Source organism: Dendrobates tinctorius, unplaced genomic scaffold (assembly GCF_039654945.1).
Source record: "Dendrobates tinctorius isolate UK_male_01 unplaced genomic scaffold, ASM3965494v1 ptg000230l, whole genome shotgun sequence".
Taxonomy (NCBI): domain Eukaryota; kingdom Metazoa; phylum Chordata; class Amphibia; order Anura; family Dendrobatidae; genus Dendrobates; species Dendrobates tinctorius.
This window is the reverse complement of record NW_027361897.1, coordinates 9,938,337-9,961,874: the sequence shown is the minus strand read 5'-3', so window position 1 is coordinate 9,961,874 and position 23,538 is coordinate 9,938,337. Positions and strand designations below refer to the sequence as shown.

The window sequence follows — 23,538 nt, the reverse complement described above, 5'->3', positions numbered from 1 at the left end:
GACCACACTATTAGCTGAAAGGATTTAGATTCTGAAATATGAAGACCTGCCTGTAACACCATATTAGCACAAATAATTTAGATAAAGAAATGAGGCCTCCTTTTCAAACCAAAAATTTTTAGCCGAAGCAAGTTTGATTAGGAAACATGGAGTCTTGCTGGCACCACAATATTAGCCCAGAACATCATGACTGGGAAATGTGGTCTTCTGCCTGCACCACAATATTAGCCCAAAGAATTTTTATTAGGAATTATGGCATCCTGCCTGCACCACAATGTTAGTCCAAACGATGTTCATTAGAAAATGTAGCCTCCTTCCTGGACGACAATATTAATCCAAATTATTGTAATTAGGAAATGTGGCCTCCTAACTATTAGCACAATCATTTTAGATAACGGAAGGTTGATTTTACACAGGATTCTATACAACTTAAGTAGCTGACAATAAGCTGCATTTCTAACTATCTGACAACTTGCAACAGCCATAGAAGAAGCCTCTCACTTCTGTTACACTGACAAAATCGGGACACCCCCAACAACATCTTCACTTTTTATAAGGAGAGGGACATGTGATTTTGGCAGCCAATTGCAGAAGCACTTGTGTCTGGACATTGTGGATGGTATTTGTGCTGTGATTGGCTGCCAGAATCTTCACATTGTAAGTTATTACAAAGAAGAAAAAAATTTGAAAAAGAAAAAAATGAAAAACAGTCAGTTGCTTCTCTGACCTCTCCCCATTAAATCCCCTCATTAAAGACCCCCCACTCAAAATTCAGCACCGCTATCCAAGAAAAAGTCGTAGCAAAGCATTAGCGGAATCACGGTCATTTACTGAACTGTTCCTGGAATATTGCAAGTTTTAAGGGAAAATGCTCATAAATCTAAACACAAATGAAATGAGCTGCTTTCCTGCCAAATTTGAGACTGTTGAACGTTTTCCAAAAAAGTGCGCTTATCACTATTTATAATTTTTTTTTTAATCTGCATTTAGGTGTTAAACACTATAAAGGGATGAAAAAGCAGGGTATTTATTAACAATAACACAAATGTTGGTGGTTGTGATCACGTAGAGGACCTTTCTGGTTCTTTTTAAGATAATTTACAATAAAATCTTTTTAGAAATGACCATTCTCCTTTTTTTTAGGTTCTCTAGGTTCAGACTTGTCTTTAAGACTGGTAAATGGCAATGGTCAATGTAATGGTCGTGTAGAAATCCTCTATAATGGAGCATGGGGAACTGTGTGTGATGATTATTTTGATCTGAATGCTGCACAAGTTGTATGCTGGCAGTTAAATTGTGGCCAAGCTCTTGCATTTAATGGCAGTGCTGCATTTGGCCAAGGACAAGGAGTAATTGTATTGGATGATGTGCAATGCACCGGCAATGAACAACGAGTATGGGACTGCCTACACCAACCATTTACAGTACATAACTGTGGACATAATGAAGATGTTGGAGTTGTCTGCTCAGGTATATTTTCAAAATGATGAAATCTTGTTCAGTGATCTCACATCATTTTGTTTGCAAAGATGTTAAATTAATCCACATTTTCATATTTTCTACAACTAAGGGTAACTCAAACAATAAATATTTTATGTTTTAAGAAAATCTTAATGGACTGGAGGTACTTTGGCTCCTTCTCCATTAAATCCAAAATGTTAAGGGGTTTTATGTGGTAGTAGAATGCCTTTGTGAGTTGTATTGAAACCACAATAATGAGATGCTGATGGGTTTCTGTTACAGTGTTTTATTCCACATAATAATTATAAATGTTATGTTTGACTATTAGTAACCAATATTCAGCTAATATTAGATTAGGACATGTGTCCTCCAGCCTGCATTAGAATTTTAGTACAATTTAGATTAGGAAATGTGGCCTCCTGCCTGCACCAGAATATTAGCACAAACGATTTAGATTAGGAAATGTGGCCTTCTGCCTCCTGCGTGCACTGCAATAATAAAATAGAAGATTTAGTGTGTATGGACCAAACTTTTGTAAGAAATGATTGAGATTAAAAAATGTAAACTGCTGTCTGGACCACACTATTAGCTGAAAGGATTTAGATTATGAAATATGACAAACTGCCTGTAAAACCATATTAGCACAAATAATTTAGATAAAGAAATGTGGTCTCCTTTTTGAACCACAAAATTTCAGCCCATACAAGTTTGATTAGGAAACATGGACTATTGCTGGCACCACAATATTAGCTCAAAACATCATGATTGGGAAATGTGGCCTTCTGCCTGCACCACAATATTTGACCAAACAATTTTAATTAGGAAATATGGCCTCCTGCCTGCACCACAATGTTAGTCCAAACGATTTTCATTAGGAAATGTAGCCTCCTTCCTGCACCACAATATTAATCCAAATTATTGTGATAAGGAAATGTGGCCTCCTGCCTGCCCCAAAATATTAGCACAATCATTTTAGATGATGGAAGGTTGATTTTACACAGGATCCTATATAACTGAAGTAACTGACAATAAACTGCATTTCTAAATCTCTGACAACTTGCAACAGCCATAGAAGCAGCCTCTCTCTACTGCTAAGGTACTGTCACACTTAGCGATATCACTAGCAATATAGCTATAACTTGTGACGTTATAGCGATATTGCTAGCGATATTGCTATGTCTGATACTTACCTACGACCCGCTCCCCCGCTGGTTATCGCTGATCGCGTGAGAACGTCCAGGACTGATTCTCGTCGTCAGCTTCCTGCTGCGCTTCCTGTGGAGAGACGAGCGACGCGTGGACGCGGGCAGGAGGACGTCTTCATCGCCTCGTCTGACAGGTAAGTAGCGACCCCCGACCCCATCGATCTCGCTGGTGAGATCTGCTGTGTGGCAGCTCACTAGTGACCACTTAGCGATGCACCAGCGATCCTGACCGCGTCATATCGCTGGTCGGGATCACTGGTGCATCGCTAAGCGTGACAGTACCTTTACACTGACAAAATCACGACACCCAAAAAACATATTCGCTTTTTATATGTAGAGGGACATGTGATTTTGGCAGCCAATAGCAGAAGCACTTATGTCTGGTCATTGTGGATGGTATTTGTGCTGTGATTGGCTGCCTGAATCTACATACATTAAGTTAATATAAAGAAGAAAAAAAATTAAAAAAGAAAGAAAGAAAAACAGGCCGTCGCTCCTCTGACCTCTCCCCATTAAATCCCCTCATTAAAGACCCCCCACTCAAAATTCATTACCACTCTTCAAGACAAAGTCCTAACAAAGCATTAGTGAAATCCCTTTCAATTACTGAACTGTTCCCGGAATTTTGCCGGGTTTAAGGGAAAATGCTCGAAAATCTGTACACAAATCCCAATGAGCTGCATTCATGCCAAATTTGAGATTGTTGAACGTTTTCTGAAAATGTCCGCTCATCAGTATTTATAAAAAAATTTTTAAAATCTGTATTTAGTTGTTAAACATTATAAAAGGCTGAATAGGCAGGGTATTTAGTAACAATAATACAAATGCTGGTGGTTGGGAGGACAGAGGGGACCTGTCTGGTTCCCTTTTAAGATAATTTACAATAAAATGTTTTTAGAAATGACCATTCTCCTTATTTTTAGGTTCAGACTTGTCTTTACGACTAGTAAATGGCAATGGTCAATGTAACGGTCGTGTAGAAATCCTCTATAATGGAGCATGGGGAACTGTGTGTGATGATTATTTTGATCTGAATGCTGCACAAGTTGTATGCCGGCAGTTAAATTGTGGCCAAGCTCTTGCATTTAATGGCAGTGCTGCATTTGGCCAAGGAAAAGGAGTAATTGTATTGGATGATGTGCAATGCACAGGCAATGAACAACGCGTATGGGACTGTCTACACCAACCATTTACAGTACATAACTGTGGACATAATGAAGATGTTGGAGTTGTCTGCTCAGGTATATTTTCGAAATGATGAAATTTTATTCAGTGATCTCACATCATGTTGTTTGCATAGATGTTAAATTAATCCATATTTTCATATTTTGTAAAACTAAGGTTAACTCAAACATTAGTTTTTTTTATAAGAAAATATTAATGGACTGGAGGTACTTTGGTTCCTTCCCCATTAATTCCAAAATGTTAAGGGGTTTTATATGGTAATAGGATGCCTTTGTCAGGTGTATTGACACCACAATAATGAGATGCTGATGGGTTTCTGTTACAGGGTTTGAATCTACATAATAATTATAAATGTTATGTTTGACTAATAATAATCAATATTCAGCTAATATTAGATTGGGACATGTGTCCTCCTGCCTGCATGAGAATTTTAGCACAATTTAGATTTGGAAATATGGCCTCCTGACTGCACCAGAATATTGGCACAAATGATTTAGAATAGTAAATCTAGCATTATGCCTGCACCAGAATATTAGCACAAACGATTTAGATTAGGAAATGTGGCCTCCTGCCTGCACCACAATAGTAGCACAAACAATTTAGATTAGGAAATATGGTCTCCTGCCTCCTGCGTGCACTTCAATAATAGAACAGAAGATTTATTGTGTTTGAACTAAACTATTGTCAAAAAGGATTGAGATTAAAAAGTGCAGGCTGGTGTCAGGACCACACTATTAGCTGAAAGGATTTAGATTCTGAAATATGAAGACCTGCCTGTAACACCATATTAGCACAAATAGTTTAGATAAAGAAATGAGGCCTCCTTTTGAAACCAAAAATTTTTAGCCCAAGCGAGTTTGGTTAGGAAATATGGAGTCTTGCTCGCACCACAATATTAGCCCAGAACATCATGACTGGGAAACGTGGTCTTCTGCCTGCACCACAATATTAGCACAAACAATTTTTATTAGGAATTATGGCCTCCTGCCTGCTCCACAATGTTATCCAAACGATGTTCATTAGGAAATGTAGCCTCCTTCCTGGACGAAAATATTAATCCAAATTATTGTAATTAGGAAATGTGGCCTCCAAACTATTAGCACAATCATTTTAGATAATGGAAGGTTGATTTTACACAGGATTCTATATAACTTAAGTAGCTGACAATAAGCTGCATTTCTAACTATCTGACAACTTGCAGCAGCCATAGATGAAGCCTCTCACTTCTGTTACACTGACAAAATCGCAACACCCCAACAACATCTTCGCTTTTTATAAGGAGAGGGACATGTGATTTTGGCAGCCAATTGCAGAAGCACTTGTGTCTGGACATTGTGGATGGTATTTGTGCTGTGATTGGCTGCCAGAATCTACACATTGTAAGTTAATATAAAGAAGAAAAAAACTTGAAAAAGAAAAAAATGAAAAAGTCAGTTGCTTCTCAGACCTCTCCCCATTAAATCCCCTCATTAAAGACCCCCCCACTCAAAATTTAGCACCGCTATCCAAGAAAAAGTCCTAACAAAGCGATAGTGGAATCATGGTCATTTAGTGAACTGTTCCCGGAATATTGCAGGTTTTAAGGGAAAATGCTCATAAATCTAAACACAAATCCAAATGAGCTGCTTTCCTGCCAAATTTGAGATTGTTGAACGTTTTCCAAAAAAGTCCGCTCATCACTATTTATAATTTTTTATTTATTCTGCATTTAGTTGTAAAACACTATAAAGGGATGAAAAAGCAGGTTATTTATTAACAATAACACAAATGCTGGTGGTTGTGATCACGTAGAGGACCTTTCTGGTTCTCTTTAAGTTAATTTACAATAAAATGTATTTAGAAATGACCATTCTCCTTTTTTTAGGTTCTCTAGGTTCAGACTTGTCTTTAAGACTGGTAAATGGCAATGGTCAATGTAACGGTCGTGTAGAAATACTCTATAATGGAGCATGGGGAACTGTGTGTGATGATTATTTTGATCTGAATGCTGCACAAGTTGTATGCCGGCAGTTAAATTGTGGCCAAGCTCTTGCATTTAATGGCAGTGCTGCATTTGGCCAAGGACAAGGAGTAATTGTATTGGATGATGTGCAATGCACCGGCAATGAACAACGCGTATGGGACTGCCTACACCAACCATTTACAGTACATAACTGTGGACATAATGAAGATGTTGGAGTTGTCTGCTCAGGTATATTTTCAAAATGATGAAATCTTATTCAGTAAAGTCCCTTCATTTTGTTTGCATAGATGTTAAATTAATCCACATTTTCATATTTTCTACAACTAAGGGTAACTCAAACAATAAATATTTTATGTTATAAGAAAATCTTAATGGACTGGAGGTACTTTGGTTCTTTCTCCATTAAGTCCAAAATGTTAAGGCGTGTTATGTGGTAGTAGGATGCCTTTGTGAGTTGTATTGACACCACAATAATGAGATGCTGATGGGTTTCTGTTACAGTGTTTTATTCCACATAATAATTATAAATGTTATGTTTGACTATTAATAACCAATATTCAGCTAATATTAGATTAGGACATGTGTCCTCCTGCCTGCATTAGAATTTTAGCACAATTTAGATTACGAAATGTGGCCTTCTGCGTGTACTGCAATAATAAAATAGAAGATTTAGTGTGTATGGACCAAACTTTTGTAAGAAATGATTGAGATTAAAAAATGTAGGCTGTTGTCTGGACCACACTATTAGCTGAATGGATTTAGATTATGAAATATGACAAACTGCTTTTAACACCATTTTAGCACAAATAATTTAGATAAAGAAATGTGGTCTCCTTTTTGAACCACAAAATTTCAGCCCATACAAGTTTGATTACGAAACATGGACTATTGCTGGCACCACATTATTAACCCAAAACATCATGATTGGGAAATGTGGCCTTCTGCCTGCACCACAATATTTGACAAAAACTATATTAATTAGGAAATATGGCCTCCTGCCTGCACCACAATGTTAGTCCAATCGATTTTCATTAGGAAATGTAGCCACCTTCCTGCACCACAATATTAATCCAAATTATTGTGATAAGGAAATGTGGCCTCCTGCCTGTACCAAACTATTAGCACAATCATTTTAGATGATGGAAGGTTGATTTTACACAGGATCCTATATAACTGAAGTAGCTGACAATAAACTGCATTTCTAACTATCTGACAACTTGCAACAGCCATAGAAGCAGCCTCTCTCTACTGCTAAGGTACTGTCATACTTAGCGATATCACTAGCAGTATCGCTATAACTTGTGACGATATAGCGATATTGCTAGCGATATCGCTATGTCTGATACTTACCTATGACCCGCTCCCCCGCTGGTTATTGCTGATCGCGTGAGAACGTCCAGGATTGTTTCTCGTCGACAGCTTCCTGCGGCGCTTCCTGTGGAGAGATGAGCTACTCGTGGACGCGGGCAGGAGGACGTCTTCATCGCCTCGTCTGACAGGTAAGTAGTGACCCCCGACCCCATCGATGTCTCTGGTGAGATCTGCTGTGTGGCAGCTCACTAGCGACCACTTAGCGATGCACCAGCGATCCTGACCACGTCATATCGCTGGTCGGGATCGCTCGTGCATCGCTAAGTGTGACAGTACCTTTACACTGACAAAATCACGACACCCAAAAAACATATTCGCTTTTTATATGTAGAGGGACATGTGATTTTGGCAGCCAATAGCAGAAGCACTTATCTGGTCATTGTGGATGGTATTTTTGCTGTGATTGGCTGCCTGAATCTACACACATTAATTTAATATAAAGAAGAAAAAAAATTAAAAAAGAAAGAAAGAAAAACAGGCCGTCGCTGCTCTGACCTGTCCAAATTAAATCCCCTCTTTAGAGAGCCCCCCACTCAAAATTCATTACCACTCTTCAAGAAAAAGTCCTAACAAAGCATTAGTGAAGTCCCTTTCAATTACTGAACTGTTCCCGGAATTTTGCCGGGTTTAAGGGAAAATGCTCGAAAATCTGTACACAAATCCCAATGAGCTGCATTCATGCCAAATTTGAGATTGTTGAACGTTTTCTGAAAATGTCCGCTCATCAGTATTTATAAAAAAAAATTTTAAAATCTGTATTTAGTTGTTAAACACTATAAAGGGCTGAATAGGCAGGGTATTTAGTAACAATAATACAAATGCTGGTGGTTGGGAGGACAGAGGGGACCTGTCTGGTTCCCTTTAAGATAATTTACAAAAAAATGTTTTTAGAAATGACCCTTCTCCTTATTTTTAGTATCAGACTTGTCTTTACGACTGCTAAATGGCAATGGTCAATGTAACGGTCGTGTAGAAATCCTCTATAATGGAGCATGGGGAACTGTGTGTGATGATTATTTTGATCTGAATGCTGCACAAGTTGTATGCCGGCAGTTAAATTGTGGCCAAGCTCTTGCATTTAATGGCAGTGCTGCATTTGGCCAAGGCCAAGGAGTAATTGTATTGGATGATGTGCAATGCACAGGCAATGAACAACGCGTATGGGACTGTCTACACCAACCTTTTACAGTACATAACTGTGGACATAATGAAGATGTTGGAGTTGTCTGCTCAGGTATATTTTCGAAATGATGACATTTTATTCAGTGATCTCACATCATTTTGTTTGCATAGATGTTAAATTAATCCATATTTTCATATTTTCTACAACTAAGGTTAACTCAAACAATTGTTTTTTTTATAAGAAAATATTAATGGACTGGAGGTACTTTGGTTCCTTCCCCATTAAGTCCAAAATGTTAAGGGGTTTTATATGGTAATAGGATGCCTTTGTCAGGTGTATTGACACCACAATAATGAGATGCTGATGGGTTTCTGTTACAGGGTTTTAATCTACATAATAATTATTAATGTTATGTTTGACTAATAATAATCAATATTCAGCTAATATTAGATTGGGGCATGTGTCCTCCTGCCTGCATGAGAATTTTAGCACAATTTAGATTTTGAAATATGGCCTCCTGTCTGCACCAGAATATTGGCACAAATGATTTAGAATAGGAAATGTAGCATTATGCCTGCACCAGAATATTAGCACAAACGATTTAGATTAGGAAATGTGGCCTCCTGCCTGCACCACAATAGTAGCACAAACAATTTAGATTAGGAAATATGGTCTGCTGCCTACTGCGTGCACTTCAATAATAGAACAGAAGTTTTAGTGTATATGAACTAAACTATTGTCAAAAAGGATTGAGATTAAAAAGTGCAGGCTGGTGTCTGGACCACACTATTAGCTGAAAGGATTTAGATTCTGAAATATGAAGACCTGCCTGTAACACCGTATTAGCAGAAATAATTTAGATAAAGAAATGAGGCCACCTTTTTAAACCAAAAATTTTTAGCCCAAGCAAGTTTGATTAGGAAACATGGAGTCTTGCTGGCACCACAATATTAGCCCAGAACATCATGACAGGGAAACGTGGTCTTCTGCCTGCACCACAATATTAGCCCAAACAATTTTTATTAGGAATTATGGCATCCTGCCTGCACCACAATGTTAGTCCAAATGATGTTCATTAGGAAATGTAGCCTCCTTCCTGGATGACAATATTAATCCAAATTATTGTAATTAGGAAATGTGGCCTCCTAACTATTAGCACAATCATTTTAGATAATGGAAGGTTGATTTTACACAAGATTCTATACAACTTAAGTAGCTGACAATAAGCTGCATTTCTAACTATCTGACAACTTGCAACAGCCATAGAAGAAGCCTCTCACTTCTGTTACAGTGACAAAATTGCCACACCCCCAACAACATCTTCGCTTTTTATAAGGAGAGGGACATGTGATTTTGGCAGCCAATTGCAGAAGCACTTGTGGCTGGACATTGTGGATGGTATTTGTGCTGTGATTGGCTGCCAGAATCTACACATTGTAAGTTAATATAAAGAAGAAAAAAATTTGAAAAAGAAAAAAATGAAAAACAGTCAGTTGCTTCTCTGACCTCTCCCCATTAAATCCCCTCATTAAAGACCCCCTCACTCAAAATTCAGCACCACTATCCAAGAAAAAGTCCTAACAAAGCATTAGCGGAATGACGGTCATTTAGTGAACTGTTCCAGGAATATTGCAGGTTTTAAGGGAAAATGCTCATAAATCTAAACACAAATCCAAATGAGCTGCTTTCCTGCCAAATTTGAGATTGTTGAACGTTTTCCAAAAAAGTCCGCTCATCGCTATTTATAACTTTTTTTTTATCTGCATTTAGGTGTTAAACACTATAAAGGGATGAAAAAGCAGGGTATTTATTAACAATAACACAAATGCTGGTGGTTGTGATCACGTAGAGGACCTTTCTGGTTCTTTTTAAGATAATTTACAATAAAATGTTTTTAGAAATGACCATTCTCCTTTTTTTAGGTTCTCTAGGTTCAGACTTGTCTTTACGACTTGTAAATGGCAATGGTCAATGTAACGGTCGTGTAGAAATCCTCTATAATGGAGCATGGGGAACTGTGTGTGATGATTATTTTGATCTGAATGCTGCACAAGTTGTATGCCGGCAGTTAAATTGTGGCCAAGCTCTTGCATTTAATGGCAGTGCTGCATTTGGCCAAGGACAAGGAGTAATTGTATTGGATGATGTGCAATGCACTGGCAATGAACAACGCGTATGGGATTGCCTACACCAACCATTTACAGTACATAACTGTGGACATAACGAAGATGTTGGAGTTGTCTGCTCAGGTATATTTTTGAAATGATGAAATCTTATTCAGTGACCTCACATCATTTTGTTTGCATAGATGTTAAATTAATCCACATTTTCATATTTTCTACAACTAAGGGTAACGCAAACAATAAATATTTTATGTTATAAGAAAATCTTAATGGACTGGAGGTACTTTGGTTCCTTCTCCATTAAGTCCAAAATGTTAAGGGGTTTTATGTGGTAGTAGGATGCCTTTGTGAGTTGTATTGAAACCACAATAATGAGATGCTGATGGGTTTCTGTTACAGTGTTTTATTCCACATAATAATTATAAATGTTATGTTTGACTATTAATAACCAATATTCATCTAATATTAGATTGGGACATGTGTCCTCCTGCCTGCATGAGAATTTTAGCACAATTTAGATTAGGAAATATGGCCTCCTGACTGCACCAGAATATTAGCACAAACGATTTAGATTAGGAAATGTGGCCTTCTGCCGCCTGCATGCACTGCAATAATAAAATAGAAGATTTAGTGTGTATGGACCAAACTTTTGTAAGAAATGATTGAGATTAAAAAATGTAGACTGCTGTCTGGACCACACTATTAGCTGAAAGGATTTAGATTATGAAATATGACAAACTGCCTGTAACACCATTTTAGCACAAATAATTTAGATAAAGAAATGTGGTCTCCTTTTTGAACCACAAAATTTCAGCCCATCCAAGTTTGATTAGGAAACATGGACTATTGCTGGCACCACAATATTAGCCCAAAATATCATGAATGGGAAATGTGGCCTTCTGCCTGCACCACAATATTTGACCAAACAATTTTAATTAGGAAATATGGCCACCTGCCTGCACCACAATGTTAGTCCAAACGATTTTCATTAAGAAATGTAGCCTCCTTCCTGCACCACAATATTAATCCAAATTATTGTGATAAGGAAATGTGGCCTCCTCCCTGCACCAAACTATTAGCACAATCATTTTAGATGATGGAAGGTTTATTTTACACAGGATCCTATATAACTGAAGTAGCTGACAATAAACTGCATTTCTAACTATCTGACAACTTGCAACAGCCATAGAAGCAGCCTCTCTCTACTGTTAAGGTACTGTCACACTTAACAATATCACTAGCAATATCGCTATAACTTGTGACGTTATAGCGATATTGCTAGCGATATCGCTATGTCTGAAACTTACCTACGACCCGCTCCCCCGCTGGTTATCGCTGATCGCGTGAGAACGTCCAGGACTGTTTCTCGTCGTCAGCTTCCTGCGGCGCTTCCTGTGGAGAGACGAGCGACGCGGGCAGGAGGACGTCTTCATCGCCTCGTCTGACAGGTAAGTAGCGACCCCCGACCCCATCGATGTCGCTGGTGAGATCTGCCTGTGTGGCAGCTCACTAGTGACCACTTAGCGATGCACCAGCGATCCTGACCACGTCATATCGCTGGTCGGGATCGCTGGTGCATCGCTAAGCGTGACAGTACCTTTACACTGACAAAATCACGATACCAAAAAAACATATTTGCTTTTTCTATGTAGAGGGACATGTGATTTGGCAGCCAATGGCAGAAGCACTTATGTCTGGTCATTGTGGATGGTATTTGTGCTGTGATTGGCTGCCTGAATCTACACACATTATGTTAATATAAAGAAGAAAAAAAATTAAAAAATAAAGAAAAACAGGCCGTCGCTACTCTGACCTCTCCCTGTTACACTTCGGATGCCGGAAGCGAGAGTGGACCCACTGGACCGTGACGCCGAACCCTCCCCGAGCGAGCGCACCAAGTGGACCGACCCCTATACAGGGACCGTTAGGGAACAGACGCGAGGAGTTCAAGCGCCACGGCAGCCAGGCCAGAGGTCGGCTCAAGAGGGTGAGCGATGAAGAGGAGTGGTGGGAGATTCGAGGAGGAGATGGTGGAACGGCGGAACCAGCAGGAGGCAGGAGTGGGAGCAAAACTAAAAAGGAGAGAAGACACCAAGGGTTAAACAGAGGGCAGGAGCAGGAGACAAAGGGATAACACTATGGCACAGCAGGAAGCACAGAGACTGGGAGCACAGGGACAGGGAGCACAGAGACAGAGAGCACAAAGGCAGGCAGCACAGAGGGTTAACAGGAGAGCAGCTGCAACAGCAGCGAGCACGGCCTAGACACAAGAGACAATAAGTCAATAGTTAGGCACCTCCACTAGGGGAGGGCGGCCTGAAATACCTGGTGGAGGGCTCTGATAGGTCGGGAGGAGGTCCGAGCAGGTCACACCGACAGGCGGCTATAGGCGCACGATCTAACCCTCCGGCGCGTGCGCAGAGGTACCATGCGCGTGGCCGAGGGAAGTGGAGGAGGGCGTCGGGAGGCCAGCTGCCGGAAAGCGTGCAGAGCGGGGGCGCGCGTCAAGGCAGAGACTGAGGAGGAAGCCGGACCAGGAGCGGGGGCGGTGAGTACAGCCGGGGAGTGGGGAGCGGTGGGAGCGGAGCTAACAGCACCCCCTCTCTTACCCTCCCCTCCACTGCGTCTGGCTAAAAACTTCTTAAGAATGCGCGGAGCATTGATGTTCTCTGGCGGCTCCCAAGATTTCTCCTCGGGACCGAAACCCTTCCAATCGATTAGGAAAAAAGTTTTACCCCTAACTTTTTTCGAGGCCAAAATGTCTCTTACCTCAAAGATATCATCAGAAGAGACAGGTAGAGGAGAAGGGTTTGGAGCTGGGTGGAATCGATTCAAGACAACCAGCTTAAGGAGAGACGTGGAAGGAGTTGGGGATCCGAAGCGAGACGGGTAACTCCAGTTCGTAAGATGCGTTGTTGATGCGTTTGAGAATCTTGAAAGGTCCAATGTAGCGAGGTCCCAGTTTGTAAGAAGGGAGCTTCAGCCTAATGTACTTGGCCGAAAGCCAAACTTGTTGACCCGGGAGGTAGATTGGAGAGTCCAAGCGCCTCTTGTCAGCGTGTCTCTTCATGCGCTCCCCAGACTTCCTGAGAGCCTCCTTAGTCTCGGACCAGATCTTAGAGAACTCCAGGGTCAGAGAATCTGCTGCAGGCACACCAGAGGTGGTGGAAATAGGTAGAGGGATACCAGGATGCATCCCAAGCACCACGAAGAATGGAGACTTGGCCGAAGACTCGCTTGGGTGATTATTGTAGGAGAACTCTGCCCAGGGAAGGAGTTGGACCCAGTTATCCTGATGAGCGTTCGTGAACTGCCGTAAATATGTTGCTAGTACCTGATTAATGCGTTCCACTTGGCCATTGGACTGGGGATGGTACGCGGAGGAAAAGTCCAACCTTACCTCCAGAAGCTCACATAAGGCTCTCCAGAATCGCGAGGTGAATTGTACGCCTCGATCAGACACAATATGCTTCGGAAAGCCATGGAGGCGAAAGATGTGCTGGATAAAAATCTTCGCCAACTCTGGGGCGGAGGGCAAGGCTGGAAGAGGAGTGAAATGGGCCATCTTGGAGAAGCGGTCGACAGTTACCAGGATAGTTGTATATCTGGAAGCGTCAGGCAGGTCCGTAATGAAATCCAAAGCGATATGTTGCCATGGGACCGAGGGAATCGGCAGGGGAAGCAGAAGACCGGAGGGTGGTCGCCTGGGAACCTTGACTTTGGCACAAGAGGAACAGGACGCCGTGAAGTCAGACACATCTTTGTGGAGAGAGGGCCACCAATAAAAACGAGCGATGAGCTCCATCGTCTTTTTGACTCCGACATGTCCAGAAACTTTAGAGGAATGTCCCCACTGCAGTACCTTTTTTCTGTCTGCCTCGGGCACGTAGGTCTTGCCTAGGGGAGGAGTAATGAGTCTCACCGGGGCCACCGTAATGATCTTGCCTGGATCGATGATGTGAGTCGGATCCTCCACCAAATCAGGAGACTGCAGAGACCGGGACAATGCATCCGCCTTGAAGTTCTTTGGCCCGGGGCAGAAATGCAGCTCGAAATCGAACCGAGCGAAAAAGAGAGACCATCTGGCTTGTCGAGGATTAGGTCTCTGGGCCAACTGGAGATATGCCAGGTTCTTGTGATCGGTAAAGATGGTAAATGGGTGGACCGACCCCTCAAGAAGGTAGCGCCATTCCTCCAATGCCAATTTTATGGCCAGCAGTTCGCGATCCCCGATGGAGTAGTTACACTTTGCTGGAGAGAAGGCTTTCGAAAAGAACCCGCAGGTAACCAGTCGGCCGGACGGGGATCTCTGAGAAAACACTGCACCTGCTCCGATGGAAGAGGCATCCACCTCCAGAATGAATGGCTTGGTAGCCTCGGGTCGGTGTAAAACAGGTGCCATTGCAAAGGCTTGTTTCAGACAGGAGAAGGCCTCTTCAGCCTCCGGAGACCAGGACGAGGAGTTGACGTCCTTGCGAGTGAGACTGGAGATGGGTTTGATGACGGATGAAAAATGTGGCACAAATTGGCGATAATAATTGGCGAAGCCGAGGAACCTTTGAATCGCCTTGACTCCCACCGGCCGGGGCCATTGAAGAATTACCAACAACTTTCCAGGATCCATCTCCAGACCAGAATCAGAAACAATGTAGCCCAAAAAGGGTAAGGAAGACTGCTCAAAGAGACACTTCTCCAGCTTCGCGTAGAGGTGATTCTCCCGTAGGCGTTGTAGAACCAGACAAACGCTCCTCCTGTGAGATGCCAGATCCGGGGAGAAAATAAGGATGTCGTCCAGATACACCACCACGCAGGAGTACAATAGGTCTCGGAAGATATCGTTGACGAATTCCTGGAACACCGCGGGAGCGTTGCAGAGACCGAAGGGCATAACCAGATATTCGTAATGCCCGTCCCGGTTGTTGAAGGCGGTCTTCCATTCGTCCCCCGGACGGATGCGGACGAGATTGTAGGCTCCGCGTAAATCCAGCTTCGAGAAGATGCGGGCTCCACGCAGCCGATCAAAGAGTTCAGGGATGAGAGGCAAGGGATACTTGTTTTTTACAGTAATGTCGTTCAATCCCCGGAAATCAATGCAAGGACCGAGAGAACCGTCCTTCTTTTTCACAAAGAAAAACGCGGCTCCAGCAGGCGAAGAAGACTTCCGTATGAAACCTCTGGCTAAATTCTCACGAATGTACTCAGACACGGCCGCAGTCTCAGCTGGGGACAAGGGATAAATTCGCCCATGGGGTGGAGTGATCACGGGGTGGAGTGATCCCGGGTCGGAGATCAATAGGGCAGTCATACGGGTGATGCGGAGGAAGGATCTCCGCCTCCTTCTTATCAAACACGTCTGAGAACGACCAGTATGCGGGTGGTAAGCGTCCTGGGCCCGAGGAGACTGGAGGAGGACTGACTGGACGCACAGACCCCAGGCACCTCTCCTGGCAGGGATGTCCCCAGCGGAGGACCTCCCCGGAACGCCAATTCAGGACGGGTTCATGTGTTCTAAGCCAGGGTAGGCCAAGTAGCAAGGCATGGGCTAGGTCAGGAAGAACGTAGAATGCGATCCGCTCCCTGTGCAAGGCCCCGATTTGCAGACACACCTCCTCCGTAACCAGGGACACGGATTCCTGTAGGGGTCTTCCATCTACAGAGGCGATAACACGTGGAGTTTTCAGGGTAATCATGGGAATCCGGTACTTCCTCACCTCCTTCAATCTTATGAAGTTCCCCGCCGCGCCCGAGTCCACATAGGCCACCTCCGAGCCACGTCTCTGAGCAAAAACCAGCTGAACCGAAAGGGTAAGGGGATGAGAGGAGTGAGATACACCTAGGTCGGCCTCTCTTACCTTCCCTAGGTGGAGGAGTTTCCCGGCCTCTCAGGACAAGAATGCAGGAAGTGGGACGCGCTGCCACAATACAGGCACAAACCCTCCATCAGTCTCTCCTTACGGCGCTGTTCTGCCAACTTGACTCGATCCACCTGCATCGGCTCCGGTGCCAGACTGGAGGACAGACCAGGAGGACGAGGACTGGACGGCCTGTGAGAAGAAGCAGACTGTCTGAGCGGTCGCCTCTCTCTCGCAGCCTCCCGAGCGCGTTCCTGAAACCGGAGGTCAATTTGTGTGGCCAGAGAAATAAGATCCTCCAAGGTGGTCGGGGTATCACGCCCTGCCAGTTCGTCCTTGATTTTGCCAGAGAGACCACGCCAGAAGGCCCCGACCAAAGCCTCATTAATCCACCCCAACTCAGAGGCCAAGGTACGGAACCGGATGGCATATTGTCCGACCGTAAGGGTACCCTGAGTGAGGCAGAAAAGGGACTCCGTGGCGGAAGCTACCCGACCGGGCTTGTCAAAGACTCTACGGAAAATGTACGTGAAGTTTTGGACACTAGAGACTACGGGATCGTCCCGCTCCCAAAGGGGATTCACCCAGGAGAGAGCCTCTCCCTCCAGATGGGACACAATAAAGGCCACCTTGGCCCGATCAGTGGGATACTGTTGGGGCAATAGTTCGAAATGCAACCTGCACTGATTTAGGAAGCCCCTGCACAACTTTGGGTCGCCACCATACCGAGGCGGTTTACCCAGCCTGGGTGACGGGGCAGGTACGGGATCGGAACCGCGGGACGGATCGCGCGCGGCAGCCGACTGCAGGGACAGCAACCGATCGTCGACCGAGGCCATGTAAGAAAGGATATGGGCTTGGGTGTCCCGTTGCTGAACCAGCTCCTGCTAGAGGCTGGCCAGTTGGGAGGCGTTGCCAGGGTCAGCGGCCTGTAAGGCCGATAAGCGGGAATCCATGGTCTTCATAAAAGACATAATTCGGGTCTGGTTTTCCCTCAGGAATACCAACTCCTTTTGGGCGGTGGCCCCGGCGGGGTCCATGGCCTGACTATTCTGTTACACTTCAGATGCCGGAAGCGAGAGTGGACCCACTGGACCGTGACGCCGAACCCTCCCCGAGCGAGCGCACCAAGTGGACCGACCCCTATACAGGGACCGTTAGGGAACAGACTCGAGGAGTTCAAGCGCCACGGCAGCCAGGACAGGGGTCGGCTCAAGAGGGTGAGCGATGAAGAGGAGTGGTGGGAGATCCGAGGAGGAGATGGTGGAACGGCGGAACCAGCAGGAGGCAGGAGTGGGAGCAAAACTAAAAAGGAGAGAAGACACCAAGGGTTAAACAGAGGGCAGGAGCAGGAGACAAAGCGATAACACTATGGCACAGCAGGAAGCACAGAGACTGGGAGCACAGGGACAGGGAGCACAGAGACAGAGAGCACAAAGGCAGGCAGCACAGAGGGTTAACAGGAGAGCAGCTGCAACAGCAGCGAGCACGGCCTAGACACAAGAGACAATAACTCAATAGTCAGGCACCTCCACTAGGGGAGGGCGGCCTGAATACCTGGTGGAGGGCTCTGATAGGTCGGGAGGAGGTCCGAGCAGGTCACGCTGACAGGCGGCTATAGGCGCACGATCTAACCCTCCGGCGCGTGCGCAGAGGTACCATGCGCGCGGCCGAGGGAAGTGGAGGAGGGCGTCGGAAGGCCAGCTGCCGGAAAGCGTGCAGAGCGGGGGCGCGGGTCAAGGCAGAGACTGAGGAGGAAGCCGGACCAGGAGCGGGGGCGGTGAGTACAGCCGGGGAGCGGGGAGCGGTGGGAGCAGAGCTAACACTCCCCATTAAATCCCCTCATTAAAGACCCCCCACTCAAAATTCATTACCACTCTTCAAGACAAAGTCCTAACAAAGCATTAGTGAAATCCCTTTCAATTACTGAACTGTTCCCGGAATTTTGCCGGGTTTAAGGGAAAATGCTCGAAAATCTGTACACAAATCCCAATGAGCTGCATTCATGCCAAATTTGAGATTGTTGAACGTTTTCTGAAAATGTCCGCTCATCAGTATTTATAAAAAAAAAATTTAAAATCTGTATTTAGTTGTTAAACACTATAAAAGGCTGAATAGGCAGGGTATTTAGTAACAATAATACAAATGCTGGTGGTTGGGAGGACAGAGGGGACCTGTCTGGTTCCCTTTAAGATAATTTACAATAAAATGTTTTTAGAAATGACCATTCTCCTTATTTTTAGGTTCAGACTTGTCTTTACGACTGGTAAATGGCAATGGTCAATGTAATGGTCGTGTAGAAATCCTCTATAATGGAGCATGGGGAACTGTGTGTGATGATTATTTTGATCTGAATGCTGCACAAGTTGTATGCCGGCAGTTAAATTGTGGCCAAGCTCTTGCATTTAATGGCAGTGCTGCATTTGGCCAAGGACAAGGAGTAATTGTATTGGATGATGTGCAATGCACAGGCAATGAACAACGCATATGGGACTGTCTACACCAACCATTTACAGTACATAACTGTGGACATAATGAAGATGTTGGAGTTGTCTGCTCAGGTATATTTTCGAAATGATGAAATTTTATTCAGTGATCTCACATCATGTTGTTTGCATAGATGTTAAATTAATCCATATTTTCATATTTTCTACAACTAACTCAAGCAACTACAAGGTTGGTTGGTAGGTAACTCAAGGTTAACTACAAGTTTAACTCAAGCAATAGTTTTTTTATAAGAAAATATTAATGGACTGGAGGTACTTTGGTTCCTTCCCCATTAAGTCCAAAATGTTAAGGGGTTTTATATGGTAATAGGATGCCTTTGTCAGGTGTATTGACACCACATTAATGAGATGCTGATGGGTTTCTGTTACAAAGTTTTAATCTACATAATAATTATTAATGTTATTTGACTAATAATAATCAATATTCAGCTAATATTAGATTGGGACATGTGTCCTCCTGTCTGCATGAGAATTTTAGCACAATTTAGATTAGGAAATATGGCCTCCTGACTGCACCAGAATATTGGCACAAATGATTTACAATAGGAAATGTAGCATTATGCCTGCACCAGAATATTAGCACAAGCGATTTAGATTAGGAAATGTGGCCTCCTGCCTGCACCACAATAGTAGCATAAACAATTTAGATTAGAAAATATCGTCTCCTGCCTCCTGCGTGCACTTCAATAATAGAACAGAAGATTTAGTGTGTATGAACTAAACTATTGTCAAAAAGGATTGAGATTAAAAAGTGCAGCCTGGTGTCTGGACCACACTAATAGCTGAAAGGATTTAGATTCTGAAATATGAAGACCTGCCTGTAACACCATATTAGCACAAATAATTTAGATAAAGAAATGAGGCCTCCTTTTTAAACCAAAAATTTTTAGCCAAAGCTAGTTTGATTAGGAAACATGGAGTCTTGCTGGCACCACAATATTAGCCCAGAACATCATGACTGGGAAATGTGGTCTTCTGCCTGCACCACAATATTAGCCCAAACAATTTTTATTAGGAATTATGGCATCCTGCCTGCACCACAATGTTAGTCCAAACGATGTTCATTAGGAAATGTAGCCTCCTTCCTGGATGACAATATTAATCCAAATTATTGTAATTAGGAAATGTGGCCTTCTAACTATTAGCACAATCATTTTAGATAATGGAAGGTTGATTTTACACAAGATTCTATACAACTTAAGTAGCTGACAATAAGCTGCATTTCTAACTATCTGACAACTTGCAATAGCCATAGAAGAAGCCTCTCACTTCTGTTACACTGACAAAATCGCGACACCCCCAACAACATCTTTGCTTTTTATAAGGAGAGCGACATGTGATTTTGGCAGCCAATTGCAGAAGCACTTGTGTCTGGACATTGTGGATGGTATTTGTGCTGTGATTGGCTGCCAGAATCTACACATTGTAAGTTAGTATAAAGAAGAAAAAAATTTGAAAAAGAAAAAAATGAAAAACAGTCAGTTGCTTCTCTGACCTCTCCCCATTAAATCCCCTCATTAAAGACCCCCCCACTCAAAATTCAGCACCGCTAACCAAGAAAAAGTCCTAACAAAGCGTTAGCGGAATCACGGTCATTTCCTGAACTGTTCCCAGAATATTTCAGGTTTTAAGGGAAAATGCTCATAAATCTAAACACAAATCCAAATGAGCTGCTTTCCTGCCAAATTTGAGATTGTTGAACGTTTTCCAAAAAAGTCCGCTCATCGCTATTTATAATTTTTTTTTTAATCTGCATTTAGGTGTTAAACACTATAAAGGGATGAAAAAGCAGGGTATTTATTAACAATAACATAAATGCTGGTGGTTGTGATCACGTAGAGGACCTTTCTGGTTCTCTTTAAAATAATTTACAATAAAATGTTTTTAGAAATGACCATTCTCCTTTTTTTTAGGTTCTCTAGGTTCAGACTTGTCTTTAAGACTGGTAAATGGCAATGGTCAATGTAATGGTCGTGTAGAAATCCTCTATAATGGAGCATGGGGAACTGTGTGTGATGATTATTTTGATCTGAATGCTGCACAAGTTGTATGCCGGCAGTTAAATTGTGGCCAAGCTCTTGCATTTAATGGTAGTGCTGCATTTGGCCAAGGAAAAGGAGTAATTGTATTGGATGATGTGCAATGCACCGGCAATGAACAACGCGTATGGGACTGCCTACACCAACCATTTACAGTACATAACTGTGGACATAATGAAGATGTTGGAGTTGTCTGCTCAGGTATATTTTTGAAATGGTGAAATTTTATTCAGTGATCTCACATCATGTTGTTTGCATAGATGTTAAATTAATCCATATTTTCATATTTTCTACAACTAAGGTTAACTCAAACAATAGTTTTTTTTATTAGAAAATATTAATCAACTGAAGGTACTTTGGTTCCTTCCCCATTAAGTCCAAAATGTTAAGGCGTTTTATATGGTAATAGGATGCCTTTGTCAGGTGTATTGACACCACAATAATGAGATGCTGATGGGTTTCTCTTACAGTGTTTTAATCTACATAATAATTATTAATGTTATGTTTGACTAATAATAATCAATATTCAGCTAATATTAGATTGGGACATGTGTCCTCCTGCCTGCATCAGAATTTTAGCACAATTTAGATTAGGAAATATGGCCTCCTGACTGCACCAGAATATTGACACAAATGATTTAGAATAGGAAATGTAGCATTATGCCTGCACCAGAATATTAGCACAAACGAATTAGGTTAGGAAATGTGGCCTCCTGCCTGTACCACAATAGTAGCACAAACAATTTAGATTAGGAATTATGGCCTTCTGCCTCCTGCGTGCACTTCAATAATAGAACAGAAGATTTAGTGTGTATGAACTAAACTATTGTCAAAAAGGATTGAGTTTAAAAAGGGCAGGCTGGTGTCTGGACCACACTATTAGCTGAAAGGATTTAGATTCTGAAATATGAAGACCTGCCTGTAACACTATATTAGTACAAATAATTTAGATAAAGAAATGAGGCCTCCTTTTTAAACCAAAAATCTTTAGCCCAAACAAGTATGATTAGGAAATATGGAGTCTTGCTCGCACCACAATATTATCCCAGAACATCATGATTGGGAAACGTGGTCTTCTGCCTGCACCACAATATTAGCCCAAACAATTTTTATCAGGAATTATGGCCTCCTGCCTGCACCACAATGTTAGTCCAAACGAAGTTCATTAGGAAATGTAGCCTCCTTCCTGGATGACAATATTAATCCAAATTATTGTAATTAGGAAATGTGGCCTCCTAACTATTAGCACAATCATTTTAGATAATGGAAGGTTGATTTTACACAGGATTCTATACAACTTAAGTAGCTGACAATAAGCTGCATTTCTAACTATCTGACAACTTGCAACAGCCATAGAAGAAGCCTCTCACTTCTGTTACACTGACAAAATCGCGACACCCCAACAACATCTTCGCTTTTTATAAGGAGAGGGACATGTGATTTTGGCAGCCAATTGCAGACGCACTTGTGTCTGGACATTGTGGATGGTATTTGTGCTGTGATTGGCTGCCAGAATCTACACATTGTAAGTTAATATAAAGAAGAAAAAAATTTGAAAAAGAAAAAAAAGAAAAACAGTCCGTTGCTTCTCTGACCTCTCCCCATTAAATCCCCTCATTAAAACCCCCCCACTCAAAATTCAGCACCGCCATCCAAGAAAAAGTCCTAACAAAGCATTAGCGGAATCACGTTCATTTACTGAACTGTTCCCAGAATTTTGCAGGTTTTAAGGGAAAATGCTCCTAAATCTAAACACAAATCCAAATGAGCTGCTTTCCTGCCAAATTTGAGATTGTTGAACGTTTTCCAAAAAAGTCCGCTCATCACTATTTATAATTTTTTTTTAATCTGCATTTAGGTGTTAAGCACTATAAAGGGATGAAAAAGCAGGGTATTTATTAACAATAACACAAATGCTGGTGGTTGTGATCACGTAGAGGAACTTTCTGGTTCTTTTTAAGATAATTTACAATAAAATGTTTTTAGAAATGACCATTCTCCTTTTTTTAGGTTCTCTAGGTTCAGACTTGTCTTTAAGACTGGTAAATGGCAATGGTCAATGTAACGGTCGTGTAGAAATCCTCTATAATGGAGCATGGGGAACTGTGTGTGATGATTATTTTGATCAGAATGCTGCACAAGTTGTATGCCGGCAGTTAAATTGTGGCCAAGCTCTTGCATTTAATGGCAGTGCTGCATTTGGCCAAGGCCAAGGAGTAATTGTATTGGATGATGTGCAATGCACCGGCAATGAACAACGTGTATGGGACTGCCTACACCAACCATTTACAGTACACAACTGTGGACATAATGAAGATGTTGGTGTTGTCTGCTCAGGTATATTTTCGAAATGATGAAATCTTATTCAGTTATCTCATATCATGTTGTTTGCATAGATGTTAAATTAATCCATATTTTCTTATTTTCTACAACTAAGGGTAGCTCAAACAATAAATAGTTTTTTTTTTATAAGAAAATCTTAATGGACTGGAGCTACTTTGGTTCCTTCCCCATTAAGTCCAAAATGTTAAGGGGTTTTATGTGGTAGTAGGATGCCTTTGTGGGGTGTATTGACACCACAATAATGAGATGCTGATGGGTTTCTGTTACAGGGCTTTATTCCACATAATAATTATAAATGTTATGTTTGACTATTAATTAGAGTTGAGCGAAACGGGTCGAAAAATTTCAAAAGTCGCTGACTTTTGG

The 23,538-nt window shown here is 42.3% G+C and overlaps 1 protein-coding gene across 1 annotated transcript in view; it reads left to right on the top strand.

Moving 5' to 3' along the window:
• The window catches only part of LOC141059749 (uncharacterized), a 95,165-nt gene extending 71,982 nt beyond the window's left edge, over window positions 1–23,183 (top strand). The window contains 12 exon segments of the mRNA XM_073555883.1: window positions 991–1,023; window positions 1,144–1,470; window positions 3,590–3,907; window positions 5,692–6,042; window positions 8,108–8,419; window positions 10,207–10,557; window positions 13,387–13,392; window positions 18,527–18,844; window positions 20,551–20,583; window positions 20,704–20,754; window positions 22,688–22,720; window positions 22,840–23,183. Coding sequence (XP_073411984.1) covers window positions 991–1,023; window positions 1,144–1,470; window positions 3,590–3,907; window positions 5,692–6,042; window positions 8,108–8,419; window positions 10,207–10,557; window positions 13,387–13,392; window positions 18,527–18,844; window positions 20,551–20,583; window positions 20,704–20,754; window positions 22,688–22,720; window positions 22,840–23,183 — 2,477 coding nt within the window.
• The last annotated feature ends 355 nt before the right edge of the window (window positions 23,184–23,538 follow it).